This window comes from Neofelis nebulosa, chromosome 6 (genome assembly GCF_028018385.1).
Source record: "Neofelis nebulosa isolate mNeoNeb1 chromosome 6, mNeoNeb1.pri, whole genome shotgun sequence".
Taxonomy (NCBI): Eukaryota; Metazoa; Chordata; class Mammalia; order Carnivora; family Felidae; genus Neofelis; species Neofelis nebulosa.
The window spans coordinates 104,251,296-104,272,772 of NC_080787.1; the positions used below are offsets into that span (position 1 = coordinate 104,251,296).

The 21,477-nt window shown below is 44.1% G+C and overlaps 1 protein-coding gene across 8 annotated transcripts in view; it reads right to left on the reverse strand.

Moving 5' to 3' along the window:
• Window positions 1-21,477, reverse strand: part of FYN (FYN proto-oncogene, Src family tyrosine kinase) — a 217,716-nt gene that overhangs the window by 28,416 nt on the left and 167,823 nt on the right. For 6 of the 8 annotated variants that reach the window (XM_058734993.1, XM_058734992.1, XM_058734994.1 and 3 more), the window contains 7 exons: window positions 17,924-18,022; window positions 15,085-15,188; window positions 13,954-14,103; window positions 11,221-11,385; window positions 7,989-8,168; window positions 5,710-5,786; window positions 5,463-5,616 (listed from right to left, as the gene is read on the reverse strand). In XM_058734993.1, the coding sequence (XP_058590976.1) occupies window positions 5,463-5,616; window positions 5,710-5,786; window positions 7,989-8,168; window positions 11,221-11,385; window positions 13,954-14,103; window positions 15,085-15,188; window positions 17,924-18,022 (929 nt within the window). Of the gene's footprint in view, window positions 1-5,462; window positions 5,617-5,709; window positions 5,787-7,988; window positions 8,169-10,644; window positions 10,801-11,220; window positions 11,386-13,953; window positions 14,104-15,084; window positions 15,189-17,923; window positions 18,023-21,477 lie in introns of all 8 variants that reach the window. The other 2 variants (XM_058734998.1, XM_058734999.1) reach the window with 2 other exon arrangements.

Sequence of the window (21,477 nt, forward strand, 5' to 3'; positions counted from 1 at the left end):
TCACAGTAATTATGTGAGGTAATTATTTTCATTATCACCATTTCACAGATGCTAAAACTGAGGCTCAGAAAGGTTAAATGGTTTGTCTGGGAACACCAAACTTGTAAGTGACAGAGCTCATTCAGATCCAGGCCTCATAACTTCCTCATAACTTTTTTTTTAATATAATTTTTTTAATGTTTATTTATTTTTTAGAGAGAGAGAGAGAGAGAGAGAGAGAGAGAGAGACAGACAGATAGAATCCGAGGCAGGCTCTAGGCTCTGAGCTGGCAGCACAGAGCCCAACACAGGGCTCGAACTCTTGAATGGCAAGATCATGACCTGAGCCGAAGTCGGACGCTTAACCGACTGAGCCACCCAGGCACCCCGAGGCCTCCTAACTTCTAACCCAGGTTCTTCAGTCTTACCAGGCTCCCTCAGTAGCCCAGAGGGAAATACACCACCAGCAAATAACACAGTAACCATGCGTTGTACCTTTAAAGATACGTCCACAAAATACGCTGGGCGGTATTTATAAATGCTAACCACAGGCTTGCCTTAAGGGTAACAGTTCTAGTCCTGGGATATATCCAAGAGACAGGAGGACATATGCCCACTAACCACAGCAGAGTTCATAATGGTACCAAATGAGAAATACCAGTAGAACAGATAAACTGATATATTTGTTTAACAGAATGATGGGAAAGAAGCCAGACACAAAAGGGTAATACTGTATGATTCGCTTATATGAAGTTCAATTATAAGCAGAACGAATGGATGGTGACAGAAGTACAAACAGTGGCTACCTCTGCAGGTGACTACTGGCTGGATGGGGGATGAGGTGGTCTTTAGGTGCTGGCAGCATTCTGTACCTTCATCTGTGGGTGGTTTCAGGGGCATATACATATGTAAAAATTTACTAAGTTGTGCCCTTCAGATCTCTTCATTTTAGTGTTATGTATATTACGGCTCAGTAACAAATAAGTGTCCCCCCCAAACAAGTCATGCTTACACACAAGCCAAGTCTATCTGAACTTGCTAGGTTTAAGCCAACACTAGTCAGCACTGAGCTTCCTGAAAGCTTATGAAGAAAGCAGTCTATCAAGAATTCTCCCACCGCTTCCTGTTTGTGTGAGCTTTGAAGGAACTGATGGTTGCAGGGGCTGTGGGTCTTGGAAAGCAAGGCTTGGTGACAGCCGTCCATGCTAGTGGTTCTTGGAGGCGAGGCGTGGATGTGTGAGGACAACATCCAGACAGTGGACCCTTAGGGTGTGGTGTGTGTGGCACAGGCAGGGCTGGGGCTGGCTCTGCAGCAGTGCTGGGGTAGGGAGGTGGCTGAGCTAGGACCTCAGGTGAGGGTGCAGGTGGGGGTGAGCTGACAGGAGGGAACGGGGGCACGTGCCTGGAAGTGAGGACCCACGGCAGTGGTACTGGGTGAGGGCTTGCACACTGAGCTTGGATGCGCCAACCACAACCTCCTCAAGCTCAACAAATCCGAAACCAAACTCACCCTCTTTTCTCTGGAAATGAGTTCTTCTTCTGACTCGCTCATTTCTGTTGCTGGCAATTCTGTTCTCATGATACTTGCATCTAACTACATGGGAATTCTCTTTGCCTCCCCTCTCCCTTATCAGAACAGCGTCTGAGCCTTTCCGTTATGTCTGCAGTCCATTCTTGCGTGTATTTTTATTCCCCAAGGACTTAGTCTTGTACAGGACACAATAACAGCAGTATTTATATATCACTTGCCATGTGCAGGGCACCGTGCTAACCACGTCACATGTCTTGTCGTTAGGTATCTTGGCAAAAATTAAAGCACAAAGCAGGTAAAATGTATTTCCACCTTAAGCAAACTGAGGTGTGGGAAAGTTAAATAACTTGGCCAGGGCCCCGAGGCTGGCAGGCCATGGTTCTATGTGGCTTCAGCGCCGCTCGTGTGTGTCCCTTTGCACGCTTGCAGACCGCCCTGGTGCAGTCTCAGGCTTCCTTAGGTCAGAAGCTCCTAGCAAAGTCCCTTTCCCAGACAAGGCATTCAAATATTTAATGCTGGCATTACTTGGAGACCCTGATTGGATACAATTTAGCAATGAGTTTATGACTAAAGATATGCTGGGATTGAGGGAGGCGTACAGGCAAGAGAATGAGCGATAGCAAATAATTTCTAGCTGCCTCTAGAATGCTGTTGACAGGGGACCACCCTCACAGGCTCTGACCCTGGTCTTGACCTGCTCCCTGACAGGGGCTTCTGCTTACAGTCCAGTGGGGTAGCGGGTGGTAGGAGGAAAGGAACACAGGCAGGGCTGTTTAACACACGTCTGAATTTCAACTCTACTTGTGCCCTGGGAAATGTCACCGCATCTACCCCGGGCAGGGGGGGATGGTATCAGACATTTGTGTGCCCGTAGATGGGAAACCCACAATGGTGTTGAAAAACAACTGTCACTCACAGTCCCAAAATACCTGTGTTGGGCACTTGCTTCTGAATGCGGCCCACACTTCCATAATCAAGCTTTAGCCTGACCGTGGCCTCTGGGTATCATAAAACCCGACTTGTAAATATTATCAGGCACATGGCCCAGCTGTCTGGAGGAGCTGATTAATCCCCAGCAGAAACTTTAGCACGCAGCACGCATGCCATCTGTAGAGCACACTAGCAGATACATACCAGGCCTTTCTGTCTCGTTAAGAGGCCGGGGCAGGGCAGACCCGCGGGAGGAATTTTATAAACAGCTGGGCTGTCCCAGAATTGGAAAATGAAGCTCTTTCAAACTCCCTCACACATGCACATTAGAAAGTGCCCCTTAAAAACTTTCCCATAAAGAGAAAAAGGGGCGTATGACTAACCTCAATTTTTATTTTTCGTTTTTAAATCACTGTCTTGGTAAGAGGCCATTGGTGTAGCTTAAGAGGGATGCAATGGTGCCGGCCACACCTGGATTCAAATCCTGCCTCTGCCCTTGTACTAGCTGTGTGACTTTGTACAAGTTACTTAACCCCTCGGAGTCTATCATTTCCTTCCCCGCTCCTCACATTTACCCTCTCAGGCCTGGCTCTCGGTAGGTAAGCGCCCCAGCTCCTTCCTTTCCTTCTGCTGCAGGACAGCATTCTTGTATCCTCCTTGTAAATCCTGGAGCTCCCAACCTTTATGTCTTTCTCCAAGTTCAGTTCTCCACTTCATTTACTTCTCCTTACTCATCTCTTTCCAGTGTTTGTCATGGATAGGTAAATATTTGTGAAAGGGAAGAGAGAAACAAAAAGAATTTTTAAGAGGGAAGGGTGGGACTACTTGGAAGTTAAGCAGAGGAAACACGGTACAAAGGGTATGAAGCTGATCTGAAAGGCATCAGGACAGCAGCTGGGAAACTGATGGTGGGGGGTGAGGAAGCCACCAGAAGTGGACAGACAGCTGAGTGGGGAGAAGGGTGGGACTTGATGCCCAGGACTGAGGGTGGCCACCCGTGGCCCTGCTCCATGGTGGAAGCATGCGGCCACGGAAACCAGTGAGGGGCTCTCACACGCCTTCCCCTATGGCGCCAGTCACCCGGGGCCACAGCCAGAGGACTGGACCCCACTCCATGAACTAAACATTCAGCCTTGTCAACAGCATCTCCATGAACATCTTCAGTTTCTGCCCTGCAGCCTTCTCGTTTGTGGATGGTTCAAGGGGCGGATTTGTAACCACAAATTCCGTGGAGTCCAGAGTCCGGGAGAAGGGGAGAATCAAATCCTGGACTACCCCAGCCGGCACCAGGACTCTACTCACGCAGGCAAGGACGCTTACGGGATGGATTGCCAAGACCAGCTCCAATCTCACCCCTTCCTAAATCAAATATTCACGTCCCCAAACCTTCACCTGCTCCCCCTCCTTCTGGGTCTGTGAATTGGGATCTGAAGGGTTTGCCTCAGGGTGAAATCTCTCATTTAGGGCCAGGTCTCAGACCCCAGTGGCACTGCAGACCCTCTCAGCTCACGCGGACTCAAAATCATGTCCACATTTCTCTCTGGACTGCCAGTGCCAATCACAGCTGCCCGTGTGCCTCTGATTAGGGACGTGGCCCGCCGTCTGGCCCCACAGGAGTGTGTGCGTGCGTGTGCGTGTGCGTAATGTGTGGGCATGCTCGCTGTGTGGGCGTTTGGCTCCAGGACAGGAACTGCCATGTGTTGGGGAAATTCAAATAGCTGAGCTGTCTGACCAACATGGAATTGAGCACTTGGACAGTATCTGCACCAGCCAGGGTCTCAGTTTAACTGTTTTCCTCGTCACTTGAGAATGATAAAAGGAGGGAAGAATTGGCATGAAATGACAGAATTTAGAAAGAAAGGACAGGAATTCCAAGGTGGCTATTACAAAATCCAGTAGAAAGCACTGCCCTGTAATATATTCCAGTCACCGCTCAGCCCTGCTCAGAATGCCTAGGCTTGGTTAAAAACAACAGTCATGAAGGCTACCCATTTCCTTCAGACGTGAACATTATATTCTACATGAGGAGCCTACATTCGACTGCAAACGGCACACTCAGTTTCATACATTTACCTGTTGACTGCTGTGTGCAGATCCAGGAAGATAAAAAATAACCCTGGGAATTCCCTCCCTGGCATCTGGTGCTCTAAAAAGCATCCAAAAAGCTCCCCACTGGAGTGGTTGCTCGTTTGGGATGTATTTAATCTAGAGTCTAATTTCTACAAATCTGTGGAGGAGGGAGAATGGAGAGAGATGATTTAGAGGAGGTGGGGCTGCTTAGGAGATGCCGCTATTTTCTGTCCTCTTTCTAGATGATCCCCCTTCTGCTCTCTTCTCTGCTCTGGACCCAGCTGGACCCATCAGTGGGCTCCCCTGACCTCTGACTTCTTGCTGGGTTTGGCAGGATCTCTGGAGGAGGAGCTAAGGTATGAAGCCCCTGATCCGTGCCTGGCCTCTGTCTGCCAAAGGTGACCTCTGGTTCTTAGCTATGGTGCCTGCCTATTCCCTTCCCCACTGCCCTTCTCGCCTCGGGTCAGGTCCGTGGCTGTTGCTACCTCTGAGATATCACCTCCTGCCTTGTTGGCTTTCCTAACTCTGCCCATGCCTTTATAAAGAACTCCTTTATTCAAGTCTCCAATGAGCGTGCTTTCTTCATTCTGCTGAAACTCTGATGGAATGATGAGCTATTATTTGACTTCTCTTTTGGCCTTCCACAGCCCTCTTTCTCCAAAGGCAAAGCGTCCCAGGCCTGGACACTGTGATGAGGGTAGCATGAGTCAGGAAGACCACATTAGAGGACATTCATTCACCAAAAAGCAACATTTGTCCGTCTACTGGACCCACCACAGTCTCCCATCTGCAAAGCTGTCAGATTCCTGCCAGGTTAAGAAGCAAACACTTGGCCAAAGAAGGCCATTTCAAGTATTTTCTGGAGGAAAGGAAGGGAAGGGGAGAGGAAAGGTCCTGAAGAAGCTCCTGTTCTCGAGGCTGAGGTCACAAGCCCTCCTATTTAAGTGCCCACCTTGTCGTGCTGTGTACTCATTGTCTTCGATCAATCTGGCTAGTCCAAAGTCAGCAATCTTGCATATGAGTCCGTTCCCCACTAGGATGTTTGCTGACCGCAGATCCCTGTGGATATAATTCATGCGCTCGATGTAAGCCATTCCTGCAGCAACCTGTGGAAACCGATGAACAGGACACGTTACCCCACGACTCGTACTGATGTGGCAGTAAACCTGAGGCAGGAACCAAGGGACCATGAGGCCTACCTGTGCGGCCATATCCACAAGATTTGGTAATTTCAGAGCTCTTCCTTCCCCATCTTTTAAGAAATCAAGTAAACTTCCTATGAACAAAAGAGAAAACCATTTCAATTTACTTTGAAAGATAAAAATGCCTGACAAAGGGTTGGGTTTGGTTTTCTTATTAGAAATAATGAGGTGATTGAATGAATGCCATCAATGAAGAAAAGATTTATTAAAAAAAAAAAGAGGCTAGAAAAAATTCTGTTCATTGAAAGGCAGCAGTTTTATCTTTCACAAACAAACAATAGTGACTCCATTTCTAAGGACAACAAAAATCTGACAAACCTACAAGAAATGGTATGCAATTCTCTTTATGTCATAAAGAAGGACATATGAGGAGCTGACCACTTTAGCCTCATCTCCCATCAGTCCTGAATGAAGGAGTGACATAGGGAAAATGCCACCCAGGCCAAGTGGCTCCCAAAGTGTGGTCCTGGGACCAGCAGGAAGAGCTTCCCTTAGGGAATTTGTTAGAAATGCAAGCCCTCAGGCCCCACCCTAGAACCAGAATCAGAGACTCTGGAGGCGGGCCCAGAAAGCTGTATTTTAAGAATACCCCTTGGGAATGCAAGCTGGTGCAGCCACTCTGGAAAACTGTATGGAGGTTCCTCAAAAAACTAAAAATAGAACTACCCTACGACCCAGCAATTGCACTACTAGGCATCTATCCAAGGGATACAGGTGTGCTGTTTCGAGGGGACACATGCACCCCCATGTTTACAGCAGCGCTATCAACAATAGCCAAAGTATGCAAAGAGCCCAAATGTCCATCAACTGATGAATGGTAAAGAAGATGCGGTTTACATAAACAATGGAATACTACTTGGCAAAAAGAATGAAATCCTGCCATTTGCAACTATAGGGCTGGAACTGGAGGGTATTATGCTGAGTGAAATTAGTCAGAGAAAGACAAAAATCATATGATTTCACTCATATGAGGACTTTAAGAGACAAAACAGATGAACATAAAGGAAGGGAAACAAAAATAATATAAAAACAGGGAGGGGACAAAACAGAAGAGACTCATAAATATGGAGAACAAATTGAGCGTTACTGGAGGGGTTGTGGGAGGGGGGATGGGCTAAATGGGTAAGGGGCACTAAGGAATCTACTCCTGAAATCATTGTTTCACTGTATGCTACTTTGGATGTAAATTTAAAAAAATAAAACAAGTTGAAATTAAAAAACAAAGACTAAAGCCTATAAAAAGAAAAAAAAAAAAGAATACCCCTAAATGATTCTGATACACAGTAAGGTTTGAGAATCATTGGCCTCGCTTATTTACAGATTTTAAATCAAGGAAAGAATATCTGAGGAATACAGGGTGGGACAGTTAGCTCCCCTTTTTAAATCATGGCCAGCCAGGCCTTGAAGATATCGGAAACAAAACAGCTGAAGCTTCAGAGCCACTGTGATAACAGCCTAGGGAGCTCAGGACCAACACCAGGGCGGAAACAATCATGTGCCGAGGCTGGATGGAGGCTCATGATGGTCATCAGTGACTGTTTCCATGGTTTAATCACAAAGTTACTTACCAAATAACCCTGGATACAAGGGACAAACAATCTGCCAGGGAAAAAAATTTCCAAGTGTGTTTAAAAAGAAAGTATATGGACAGGAAAAATTATGCTGGTGCCCCTTGATGTACAACGCATTGCCTTTTAAGGCCGTTTCTTGTTTGGTTTGTCTATTTTTCCAAAACAAAGTGATTCTGGGCCTTATCCTTGGCAATAGTGCTTTGATTAGAAAGAGGCAGAGAAAGAATGAAAATAAAATGGGCTCTTTAAGAGCATGTCTTTCTTCGTCTGATGTTTAAGAAGAGAACTGGGAAAGAAAAGGCGCTGAGAAGATGGAGACTAAGCTGAGCCCAGAGACCAGTGTCCAATACTAACTGTTCAGCCCCGAAAAAGGAAATTTAGCACAAGCCATGGCATTCAAAGTAGCAGCAAATGATCATAGCCCTCCAGATCACCCTGGGTATTAAATATGAATGCTTTAATTATGGAGAGGAGCTGGGACTCCTGACATGTGCAGCGTGCAAAAGGTGTTGCATTTCATAAGGATCTGGGGGGCAAACTCAAGGTCATGGTCTGTTCTAACAATGCTTTCATTAACGAGCACATGATTTGTGCTTCCTGACAGGAATGCCAGACTCATGCAGAAAGCAGAACAAAAGCAGGCAGGCACCTCCATCTCCCTCCCCGAAATAACCCCTGTGGGTCAACCGCGAGGTGGGGCCTGACCTTTATTCATGTACTCGGTGACAATGTAGATGGGCTCCTCGGACACCACTGCGTAGAGCTGGACCAACTTGTCATGTTTCAACTTCTTCATGATCTGTGCCTCCTCAAGGAATGACTCGGGGGACATTGTGCCTGGTTTAAGAGTCTTTATGGCTACTTTCGTGTTTCCATTCCAGGTACCTACACACATCCCACAACATTAAGTCAAACCGAGGATCCTCTTTTGATGGGAAAATAAAAAAGCTTTTAAATCAACAGCTACTTGCATAAGGTTAGATTTTAACTTAGAAAAACTTAATATCCTTTTTTGTTGAATGAAGACAAGCGAATGTAATAAGGACTCTGTCCAATATCTTCAACAGGAAACATGAGTTTACTTATAGCTGTGTTACGGTTTGTTAATTCTTTTAACTTTTTTCTGATTTTGATATATGCCACTTTACTTTTCTAGCTCGCACATGTGATTACAAATTGGTACCCAAAGTTTTGGATGCTTCTTTAACAAGGCTGAAAGTTCAAAGGTTAGAACAGGCCTGGCTATCCCACCGCTATCCCTTAGACAGTAGAGCAAGCATGGAAGAAACTAGGATAGTTCCGTTGTATGAAGGGTGCCATTTAAAAAAAGACGGCAACACACCGAGGAAGTCTGGAAGTTACCTTTCGACTTTCCACCGTGTGCGGTGGGTGAGCTACTTGACAGAGACCTTGAACAGCTGATATATAAGTGAGATTACAAGTATGCCAATGGGCACCGGCAAGAAGCTCACGGTCTACTTGCCCCAAACTTCAACCAGGTGAGGACAACTCCTCAGGTCAGCCACAAGAGCAACAGCCTCTATTGGACTGAAAAAATCAAACAGCAGCTAAGAGGGAACAGAAATGTTTAGGCTTCCCAGGTGGAGAAAGTCAAGTAGATACAGAGACAGGCCTGGTTTATGATCATTTGTTGCCTCATCTGTAGAATATAGGAGTAGAACTGGATTATCTTTTGAATCTCTTTCAGCTGTGAAATTAAAAAAACAAAAATCCAGGTTCTATGTGTATTCTGTTATTAGTCCTACAACTTCGGATTAAAACTCTAAGGGAAACAGAAAAATCTGCTAAGTTAGAGCGTGCTTTTTCTGTTTGGAAAAGAGAGCTGGTTTAAATGAAGATTCATTTTTATATTTAATGTAACTGACTTCAGAATTAAACATTTCTGTAAACTTTTGTTACCCTGTTCAAACCATGGTTCATACGATTACAACATGCAGCCTACAAACATCTAAGTTATGAAAGAACAGTGGCTTAAAAAAGAGTTCATTCAAACCTTATAAAATATCTGACCACCAAATATAAATGGAAAATCTGATAATCTGGAAGTGGTCTTTGCTATTTGAGTGCTATTAGCATCCCAAAATTTTAAATAGAGATTTTCCTCTCTAATAACAACCCAGTTACTCTCACTGGCATTCCATCCTGATCCCGAACTACCACGACATAATGTTTTATGCTCAGTGGGCAACAAATTCTTAATAATGTGGCATAATGATTTAAAGTTGATAATCATAAAATTTGAAAATAAAATTTTGTAGAATGTCCAATTCTTCCTGATTGTATAAATGATTGAATTGAAATCCTTGGCACCCACAACTTCAATTATAAATTGGGCAGATGAGGGAGAGGAAGGCTACATGAAGATATTTTATGATACTTGAGTTAAAGTACGGAGAGAGACACAATAATGTGGACTCGAAAAATGAGAGCGCTTATTATATAGTAGCTTATACATACACAGTACATATAGGTGTATGTTTGAATGTCTATCTCTAACCTTATTGCTACACCCATATCTATGTAATATTTATTCTTTGCCAGGCTCTGTTCCAAGTGCTTTCACTGTTCTAAATCTTTTAATGCTGACCACCCCTGCACACCTACAGCTACAACGTAAAAACAGGTACCTATCCATATTGTTTTTAATTGAACCTAAGAAAGAAGGTAGATTCCATAAGCACCAACACTGTCTCACTGACAGATGTCTTTGGGTGGCACCAAACCCATGGATTTTCTCCAAGCAAAGCTGTAAATGACCCAAAGGGTGTTATAAAAGCAGTGGGACGGGCCCAGTGCAGTCAGCCTCATCAATGAGTGACATGACAACCGAATTAAGAGAAGTATGTGTGCCTACTGAGCACGAACTGCGTGCAAGGACTCTAAATATATTGTCCTATGTGATTCTCAATCCTATGAAGTAGGTATCATTCCAATTCTACAGACGAGGAAACTGAGGCTCAAGGAGGTTAAATGAGCCCCTTGGATATGGTTAATCAGCTAGTAATGATTCAAACCCTGGCCCACTGAGCATAAAAGCCCATGGTCTTTCCCTATAGTAACCCATCTATAGTATCTTACCTTCCTATGTCTCAGGAAGAGGAAACAACAGACACTTATTGTATTGGTGTTTCTTCTATGTGCATCTGCTTCACCAACCATATGAAGAAGTATAGAAGAGCACGGCAAGGTATCGCCGTATTCTCAAAATCTAGATGGCCTGCGTCTGTCTAGCTTCAGGTTAAGTGTCTTGGTCCCAATGATTGTGTGTGTGTGTTTGTTCAGACTGTCCTTTTAATTGGCCTTGAGAAGTAGCCAAAATGAAATGTGCCCTCTGCCTTACCAAGCCACACTTCAGCGAAACACCCCTGACCCAGCTTCTTCTCCAGAGACAATGAACCACGTGCAACTTCCCAAGCATCTTTAGCCAATCCAGAAGTTTGTGGGGTACAACTTGATGCAATCACAGTTAAGTTAAAACACAAACCATCAGCTTTCTCTACAGGAAAGGGAATTAATAAAGAAAACACAATCCTTATAATCCGTTATCATGCATGCACTAGGGAAGATGGAAGGTGACTTACCCTTTAGGGCAACACTGAGTTCACTGGGCAAACATTTGCAGTTGTAAAGGAAGGGCAAGGCATTTGTGCAAGCTGGAACATTCCTTGCACTGTTTTCTGGGTTAGGAATTGAGATTCATATAACGGCATAATTTGAGCCATCTGCCAATCTTGACCACTATCTCTCTTCTAGAAATTCTGGAATTTTGAAATCAAAATCAAATGTATAATTCTCTACTATGAGTAACTTAAGCCTTCTTCCTGGTCATAAAGTCTTTATTTTCACCTTCCATCTTCGCTGTTTGGGACTTCCCAAACGAGAAAGCTAGTAATAGAATAATTGAGTCTCAGCATACCCATCCATACTTCCCCAAACTGCCCATTTCCCAGTCTCTTGATCAACTGCAGGGATTCTCGAGGGATTTCCCAGACATCTTTGGTTTTGACAGACAGATCGGTAAGCCTTGGCATCCCTTTATGACAGGGAACTACGAGGCGGCAGCAGAGGCCTGCGGCTCTCTCTGATGGAGCGAGGACAGCGGCAGGAGAGGGAGAGAAAAGCACAACACGTGAAACAACACTTACAGTTGCACAAACCCAGCGAGTGCACAGTGTTGCTGAAAACAGTGCTACGTCGGCGGAGAGCTGCACACATCTCGGAAGATTAGACACCACACATTGAAACATGGTCATTGGAGGTAGAACAGAGGACATTTTCAATGCGGACTGCTCCATGCCTCCAGGTATAGCATAGTTTACACATATATACAGGTACAGGTATGACTGCTTTGGTTTCTAATACTCGCTAAGGAAGAAAAACATTTTCAGCAACTTGTGCTAATAACATGTCTCTGGAACCCTGAAATACCTCCGCTGATTTCAAAAGGTACATCTGGACTACTGAATGTCAGCACGACTGTCCTTAACCCTCTCTAATGTCAAGGGTTTAGGGGCTTTCTTTGGTCTGAATATATTGAAAATTGTAACTTCAGTACAGGATTTTTCTCTTGAATCTTAGGCTGAAGATTATACCTGGCAGGGGAAAAAAAGAGGTCACATTTCTCTAGTGATTTCTTTGGCATTTTAACTGACTCTATTCTACCAGTCAGATGCTCTCACTTCTTTGATATTTCCCATTAAAAATAAATCTTTTTAACAGTCTCCAATGTATAATTTAGAAATCTGGTTTCAAAGCAGAAAGACAGGAAACCGAAATCTGTACAAATTCAAGGATGTGAAAGAACTGTTTCTTATGAAAAAGACAAAGGAAGAAAGTTATCACTTATAGGTTATTTGGATTTTTTTTCTTTTGTTCTCTTTCTTTTCTTTCCTTCCTTCCTTCCTTCCTTTATTTATTTTTTTAAAAGAATATACCTTTTACACTTTAGCAGTGGTAAGGGGGAAATTGCCTAAATGCCAAGTGAAATATCTGTCAGGTAAGAAAAGGTAACAAAGAACAAGGAATCAGGGCAGTGACAAAAGCTGTAGAAAGCCTGGCTTGTGAGGCAGAGCCTCTGCCCCACCACAGCCCCTGAAGGCCCCTTGGATCCAGGAAAACCACATGTAGTGCTCTCTTTTCTCTAGGAACCAGCTCTTAGTTTCTTTTTATTCCTTTCTTTTTGGTAGACTCAGGTTCTGAGATGTTTAGGCAGGAAATTATTTATGTGTCAATATTGCAAAGGCATTTTATTGTGTGAGAGAGAGGAAGGGGGGAAGAGGAAAAGCCAATATAAAAACAAATCTAACTCGAGATGGATTTTTTTTGAGATTAAAAAAACGTCTATTGCTCTTCATATTCCTTCTCTCCTTCCAGCTTTATGATGTTATTAAGGTGCCCTTTCCAACACAATATTTTCAAATGATCCAAACCCTGGGGATCCTGCTGATGTTTGCCTGTAATGAAATATATTTTGGCATTTGAAAAATTCTGACACATGCAGGCATTTTGAGTGCATCACTTAAGCTCAGGGAGAGATTCTGCTCCATTTCTCCCAAATATTTCATTAGAATCACGTAAACTAGAGCTATCCAATGCCCTAATCAACGAGTACGCCAAGTGTTGTTAATTTTCTCACTTTTTCATTAGTGCCTGGGATAAATCAATAGGCATTTCTTATTTCCATTTTCAAAAGACTGCTTTTTTGGGGGGGGCGCTAAAAAATTATACACACATTTTTAAAAAATGAATGTGCATAGAGCAAGTCATGCACTATTTTGGGGTTTTGTCATTGTCCTGAAGAACACACATATATAGGTCACAGAAAAAACTACTGGGTTTAATGGGATACAGATATATACCTGTATATGTGTATCTATATAAAAATCCACCTGTGTGTGTATGTCATATAGCAGGGTATTCTTGCTAATCTTGGAAAGAAAGAAATCATTTTAACACTTGTGTATAAGACCACAATCTTTACTAGAATGTACCAATTGCACACCTAAACACCTCATAAGTGCATATTTCTAGGAACACACTGACAGTGACAAATGGGTGTTAGGACAGAGGCTGTTCCACTTACTGTTCACAAGTTTAATTTAACACAATGGCCCTAACAGATCTAGGAGGAGCTGTGGGTCACAGAGTCTACATCTAGTTAGGAAACAGCAGTATTGGTGGATCAGTAGAACATGATAGATGGGTTGCAAAATTCTTCTGGTCATGAGAATGAAAAGCATGTGTGGCTATTCCTGTGAGTACTGAGTGAGAACTGGGGGGTCCCCTACACGATCCCCCAACACTTTGTGTGTTTCCGCCCAGACACTGTTCTCTCTCCTGTCATGGTTTCTGATGACAGACTCCAGGGGAACAGGAAAAGATGACAACTTTTACAATTTAACCTACTGCTTTGTATCTGGGGAACAAGAATGTTATAGAATTTTTTGACAAACGTATGGAACTAATAATAACTATGATAGAAAAACATCAACAGATCCTATGCAGCAAAGTCCCACGTTGAGTGGCTAGCAAAGAAAACTGTCACTGCTGCCTTTGTGTATGCTTGTATCTCTCCCCCCACCCCCTACTCAGTGCCTACCCACTCCCTCCAGTGTCCCAGTGGTTAGTAGCGAGTTGGCATTAGGGTTACCTGAGTAATGTTGTACAAGCTGCTGAAGTGTTTCAAACTGGGCCCGGGTGGTAATATAGTATCCACCATTGTCAAGTTTGCGAATTTTATAATGTTTGACATGGTCTCCTTTCATATCATCCCAATCTCGGATCGACAGTGAATAGGCACCTGGTAAATATGCAAGGCATTAGCAGCTCCAATCATTCTGAGAGCTCACTCGTTTTTTCGGTCTCATTCACTTGAGTATTCTGATTAATAATCATCAAGAGGACACACACACACACACACACACACACATATGTGCGTGCGTGCACACAAACACGCTCTCTTCCACTCAGGAACAGAAGAAGAAAACACCTCTTTCCCGCAAATGTCAGAAGATGTTAGCAATAAAGTGATTTTACTCTTGAGAAGGAAAGCTTTCTGGATTTTTTCCTACAATATTCTCTTCAGTACTGTCACCTGCACGTTGCCTAACACGGGACAGACCCAACTCTCCCGAGAGGGGATGAAGAACAACAGCCCCGCAGGCTGGGGGCGCTCTCCTCGTCTTCCTCACCCATGGAGTGTCACAGAGGCAGGGCAGCGTGTGCTACAGAAGTGGAAGGAGTGCTTCCCTACAAGGGAGCCTCCTGTTTCTGATTTGCCACACTTTCTCGGGAGCAGATAACCATGTCTGGTAGATCAAGGTAGAAAGTCCCTTCCCTTGGCCCAGCTCCTCTTGTGGGCTCTAATGAGTGTTTCAATGATGAAACGGCCAGCAGTTGGAGGAAGAGCAGTGCTCAGTTTTGAAAAAATAAAAGGAATGCAAAAACAACCTGTAGGACTGGCGCCTGGGGAACTAAGAGATTCAGAAAATTGTAATTCTAAAGAACAGCTGAAAATTCTATGATCTTGTGCGCCTGCAGGAGTGAAGCTGCCCAGCTCCCTGTTTCAGGAAGAAGGGCTTTGCTTTTGAGCCTCTGTAGTCCTTCCGGAGCCGTGTGCAGTTCTAGAGCCTGGAGGGAAAAACTGAAACTCGGACTCCTCACGAGGCAGGGAGGGTATGTGCCATTTAAAAATCCTTGCACATTAGAGATAAGCCTTTCATCCCCTCTGACTAATCCACGGATTTGAATGACAACCAACATCTTCAACTCCTTATCTTACCTTTGGTGGTTTCACTCTCACGGATAAGAAAGGTACCTCTCGGGTTTCCAAAGGACAAAAGCTGTCGCTCAGCATCTTTTCGGCCAAGTTTTCCAAAGTACCACCTTTAAATGAAATCAAGGGAGGGGAACATTTTGTAATGATCATTTACAAAAATGGAATAGCAACCCCCCCTTCCCTCCGATTTCATCCTTAGCCTTCCCCTATATATTTTTTCCTAGCTTCATCTAGCTCCCTTTCAGTCGGTTCCTGATTCTATCCCTCATCCACCTCTACCATTCTTCAAAGAAAAAAAGTCAGATTTGAACGGTGGGTGACTTTCCTTCCCTTCAGAGGTGACAAGAACTGGTCTGTGTTAAAACTGCCACCTGCATTTATGAGAAGAGAAATCTAAGACCTCGTTTTGAAATGGCAACTGCAGGAGACCCTTCCCACACACATCTATGAGACCCCGGATTTCTGAGCATAATTACACCCCCTGGGAAATAACAAAGCACAGCCTTAGTCTATACACAGATCATTAATCAAGCATTAAAAAAAAAAGCCAGTCACAATGGATACAGAACAAAGACGTAGTATTTTCAGTCACTTTGTACCTACAGCAACTTTGAAAACAATTGTCAAAACCACCCCCAATTTGAGATGGCTGTGGACTGCGGATGTCAGTTTTTAGTCTCTTCCTGTCCAGCAGGGTGAGGACTTAGGTGAGTGAGTGAAAGGATCTGTCTCGCGGGTGGGTGGGGATCTGCACATGTGTGTTTTGGTGCCGCTGCAGGAACAGGTCGCTGTGCACAGTCAACGAGCACGTCCTGAGAAATGACTGGGTGTACCGTGTCCTACTCTCCCCGTAGTGACATTCCAGTGCCATGAGGAAGGCATCGTGAAGTCATATCACAACCTCTGCCATTCACCTTTTACCTTCCCCTGTACTCTCCAGCCCTAACCATGGCTTGGCAGGGAGTTAAATGGGTCAGCACGAGGTGCTGCAAGAATTCGCAAGCATTCATTTGGAATCTGTGCGTAGAAACAATTTTAGAATATTCAACTGTGAAATAATCCAGTTTCTAAAATGAAATTTTAATTCCTTATACTTGAACATAGCTATTATGCGTTCACTGTCAAATTCTTTTGTGAATGAAAGAGCTTCACCGATCGTAAGAAAAGACACACTGCGAGTTAGCTCCTCAGTGACTTTTAAAGGCACCAGACTGTGCGACAGTCCTAACCTAGCACTAGATGGTATGAAGAGAATCACAGCAATTATTTATGAGAAATGACTTTCTGGGTTGGCATCAATCACCCAATTAAAATGCAGTATAAACACGAGCAGTGGTGAAGAGGGAACAGTTAGAACAATGGATTGAACCAAAACAATGGCATTTTAAGATAATGGCAATTAATTGTCTATGTAAAACCATATGCGTTATCTTTTTAAAACGCTAATTTATTCTTTAAAAACAAAGTAGTTTAAAAATTGATCATTATAAATAGAACTTAAATATATAGTGGGTATGTTCCCAGTTAAACCAAAGTAATGCTACCTTTTAGTGGCACCTTTTATTCTGAAAGAACACAAAGATGTTTGCAAATCTGCCCTAAAATAAAAATTCAATACAGATTTCTTTACTCTTTGATGATAAAACACACTCACTAGGAGAAAAAAAGGAGTGCAGAACCACTGAGTATTTGAGAGTGGGGAACAAAACAGATCTTCTTAGAGAAAATACAAAGGAATTAAAGGCAAGACAGTGATCCAATTGGGGATTTGGCTGGGGTGTGGCGTCTAATCCTCCTTGCAGTGCTTAAACAAATCCAGGGCAAAATGCAATATCAGAGCCAAAGGCTGGGCTTCATGGCTGACTCTTCTCGACTCCCTCATTGGTAAGGCAAGACCACCAGGAGAGGCAGGTCCCCAGGGTGTCAGGGAGGAGGGCAGGTCCCCAAGTTTTGGAGTCACAGGCCAGTTTTCTTCCCCTCAGTTCAGAAATGGGGGTAACCACACACAAGCCACTCTAATAGTTCCCCCTTTTGAAAGTGCTCATGAATCCCCACAGGTCAGGAGGAGGAACAATGGTTGTCCCTTCTAGAATCCCCTCGGCCTACTCAGCAACTTCCAAAACTGGAGCCAGTGAAATCCTTGGTCCAACTAACTGCTAGTCACGATTTCCTATCAAGGAAACCAACCAAGACCCCAACTCACAGGAAAGCAGCATTTGAAATGCATCACGAGAGCTTCCTGAGTTGTGGAACATGCTGTATGTGAGACACTTCTACCTGGCACATGGAAGGTAAGTCTTTTCGGTGCTCCTTTAATATTTCTGATTACACTGAGAAAGAAAATCTCCATCTCATCTTTAATAGTTATTTGGCCCCCTGGCCCCTTACTCCCCGCCCCCCTTTTCCTTTCCCTCCCCACTCCCATTCTTTCTCTCTCCCTCGCTCTTTTTTATTTTCCAGCAGACTATAGGCTTAAAACCTTGGGTTCACATTACTAATATGTGCCCTAGCCAGAACTTCATCACGTTTTTCTGGTTACTTTCTGTCTACGGCAACTAATACTGGGCTTTCATTTAGGGTTCTGATACAAAGTTCCCTTTCAAAATCAGTATGTTTTTAAGATACAGTCATCAAGAAAAATATTAAGTTAGTAACAGCACAAGTATTACACAGATACGGCAAAACGCAGAGCACAGTGCCTGGGGCATGCGGCATCACTATCTTCTCTCAACCCTGAATCGCTCTAGTGAGTTTCTTCTCCCTCCTGCACAAGGTTAGTAGCATGTTACTGTGACAACTAACTTTTAAAAGCAAGTAGTTGAGCGAAAACAACAAAACCTACTCTTCTGCCTGGATAGAGTCAACTGGAGCCACATAATTGCTGGGAATGTAACCAGTCTCTCCGGTGGTCAAGGAGCGGGCTTCCCACCAATCTCCTTCCCTGCAGAGAACAAAGAGAAAAGGAAGTGAATGTGTTGACCATTTCAATGTTCTGCAGTTACAGACTCAGTATCTCCTACTCATTCCACTGCCTGATTTCTTCAAACTCCAACCCAGCTCTTTGTAAGGGTTACATGGTTACTCTCTGAGTCAAGTGTGAGTTGAATCCAGTGTGGTCTCTCATATCTTATTTTACTTGCCAATTAACAATGTAGGACCCTGGCCATGAGAGAACTCTCTTGGGGCGAGGGGGCATTTTGCTTGGTAAGCGTCCTCAGTTTGGACAGAGGGGAAGGGAACCCAGCCTCAGGCTACTTTAGAAAAACCCTGTGACAACAAAAAGAAAATGGTAATTATGTTAAGAGAAGAATGCATTATCGTGGTAAACATTCACAACATATTCTTGCGTCCACCCATCACACTGTCTGTAGACCTTAAACTTACAGTGTTACATGTCGGTTACATCTCAGCAAAGCTAGAAGGAAAATGAAGCATGTGCTAATACTGCTAATTTAACTGTCTATGTCGTCTCACATCCTGAGGTAACAACATCCTTTGGTACTGCTGGAGAGAAGCAGACCGTTTGTTGGCTTTAGTGTCATTCTGTTAGCCGTTACAAGATGCACCAAAAAAGAAAAGAAAAACATTAGAGCTGCAGAGCATCTGAGAACGGAAACCTGTCAGGAGGCCCAGTAAGGGATGAAAGCCTCCTCTGAATACCTGTCTTGCTTGTTCTCAAGCAAGTGGGTAGAAGAATAAAGACAATAGGTTAAATCTCGTTCAGAAATTTTCAACCTCAGGTTCTTTCATCAACTTGACCTGAGCCTGGTGGGCAGGAGAGGAGGGCTGGGGGTAGCTGTGTGTGTAACAGTGTGGGGAGAGAACAAAAACTGGCCAGGGAATGGGATTCTGAGTCTAACCACATGGTATATAGCCAGGCGTTCCATGCGATCGCCTGTCTCAGTCTGGGGTGGGGGTGGGGACTCCCAGAACTGTGGGCAGGAGGACATGGGGGGGGGCCTTATATAAGCACCACTCTCAGCTGAAAACACATGGGTCTATCACATGGTTAGAGTTCATGTGCTTGAACCCATGGCGCTGCATCTGTGACAGAGAGCAGGGGTGGAGCGTGTGCTTCTCTGCACACATACACGTGGGGCTGGAGCCCCAACACGCACGGTGCCCGTAGAACCCTGCGCCGGCCCGTGGCCAGGAACGAGGGCTGGGGAGGATGCTGCTGTCCTTGAGCATACGGAGACCTCTCACACTGCTCTTCGGCAGGGGTCCAGTGCCTTCTCTCCTTCCTGTTTTGGTCCTTGGAGGCAGCAAGAGGAACCCCAGGACTTTTTTTTTTCTTTTTTTAAAATCACTGTGGCTGGACTCTGTCAAAGCCCTCAGTCAGGGAAGAAAGAAACCACCCCAGACAGCAAGTAATAAAGCAGCCAATGGTGACAAGCCCACATATGCTCTGGGTGGGACTGTGGGGGAGCGTTCGGTGGCACAAGTGACACAAAATAGCCCATGAGTAGCCCATGAGAAAATGGGGTGCTGTCAGAGGCTTTTCACCCTATTAAACAAATGTGAACAGATAAATCAACCAAAAGAGGAGATAACTGTTCTCATACCTAGGAAGTCCTATCTATCTATCTATCTATCTATCTATCTATCTATCTATCTAATGTTTATTTTTGAGAGAGAGAGAGAAAGAGAAAACGTGCAGAGGAGGGGCAGAGAGAGAAGGAGAGAGAGAGAATCTCAAGCAGACTCTGCATTATCAGTGCAGAGCCCAATGTGGGGCTCGAACTCACGAACTGGGAGATCATGACCCGACCTGAAAACAAGAGTCAAATGCTCAACTGACTAAGCCACCCAGGTGTCCTTAGGAAGTCCTTTATTAATAAATCTTAAATTTAGTTTGTGTCCAGATTTTTCTTAGGAAATAACTGACACATACCAAAGAATATATGTGTATATGAACACCTGTGCATCCACCACCCGACTTAAGAGCTGGATCTTTACGGATTGTGTGGAATTTACTCTTGTGCTGCTTGCTCCCCTATTTTCATTCCTCTGCCTTTTGGACTCAAATCATGAAATTAAAATGTTAATGTTTGAACAGTTTGCATTGGCTTCATTTCTGTGTCCTCTAAAAGAAATACATGCACTTGTTAAGTATATCATCTAGGAACATATGTAGAATTTTTTTTTTTCCTCTGAACACATGCAAAAGAAATGGCTTTGGAGACTAAGATGGTGACAATGTTCACTGCTCTAAAACTCCACTAGATGGAGACATTTCATCATAAAAAAAATACCCACTATCTCCCCACCTTCTCCTTTCTTTCTCTGTCTCTACCCCCCCACACCTGACACCTGGGAAATGCTCCAAAATGGTAAAAAATTAAGAGTTTTCAGCAGAAGCTTATCTTTTACTGCAAGATAACCTTCATCAAGTTAGTTCTAATAGAATTAAAAATATATATTTTTTCATTTTACTTATTTGAGAGGGAGACAGGGAGGGAGGGAGAGAGAGAGAGAGAGACAGACAGACAGAGAGAGAAAGCATGTGTGCTCTTGAGCAGGGAAGAGGAGCAGAGGGAGAGAGGAAGAGAATCTTAAGCAGGTTCCACAGTCAGTGCAGAGCCTGACTTGGGGCTCAATCCCATGACCCTGGGATCATGACCCGAGCCAAACAGATGCTCAACTGACTCAGCCACCCAGGCACCCCCAAATGATTTAAATTAAGATGAAGAAAGTCTAGTATCAATGGTGGGGTACAGGGAAATGTCACCTGGGGCAGGAAGCCAATACATTTTGCTGCAGGCTGGGACAAGCCCAGTCCTATCCAGACGATCTGGGATGAATCAAGTATGGTTGACCCTTGAACAACATGGGTTTGAACTGCACAGGTCCACTTATGTGCAGATTTTTTTTTTCAATAAAAACAGTACAGTAAATGTACTGTCTTCCTTATGATTTTCTTAATATTTTCTTTTCTCTAGCTCACTATATTCTGAGAACACAGTATATAATATATAAAACATAAAATGTATGTTAATCGAGTGTTTATGTTATCAGTAAGGCTTCCAGTCAACAGTAGGCTATTAGAAATTAAGTTTTGGGGGAGTCAAGGTTATATGCAATTTTTAAAAAAATAGAGAGGGAGGGAAGGAGAGAGAGAGAGAGAGAGAGAGAGAGAGAGAGAGAGAGAGACCGCGTGAGCAGAGGAGGGGCAGAGAGGCAGAGAGAGAGAATCCCAAGCAGGCTCTGCACTGTCAGCACAGACAGCAATGTGGGGCTTGAACTCGTGAACTGTGACATCATAATCTGAGCCAAAATCAAGAGTGGTATGCTTAACCAACTAAGCCACCCAGGTGCCCCTCTATGCAGATTTTTGACCCCATGAAGTGGGGGGAGCTGGCGCTCCTAATCCTCTCCTTGTTCAAGGGTCAACTA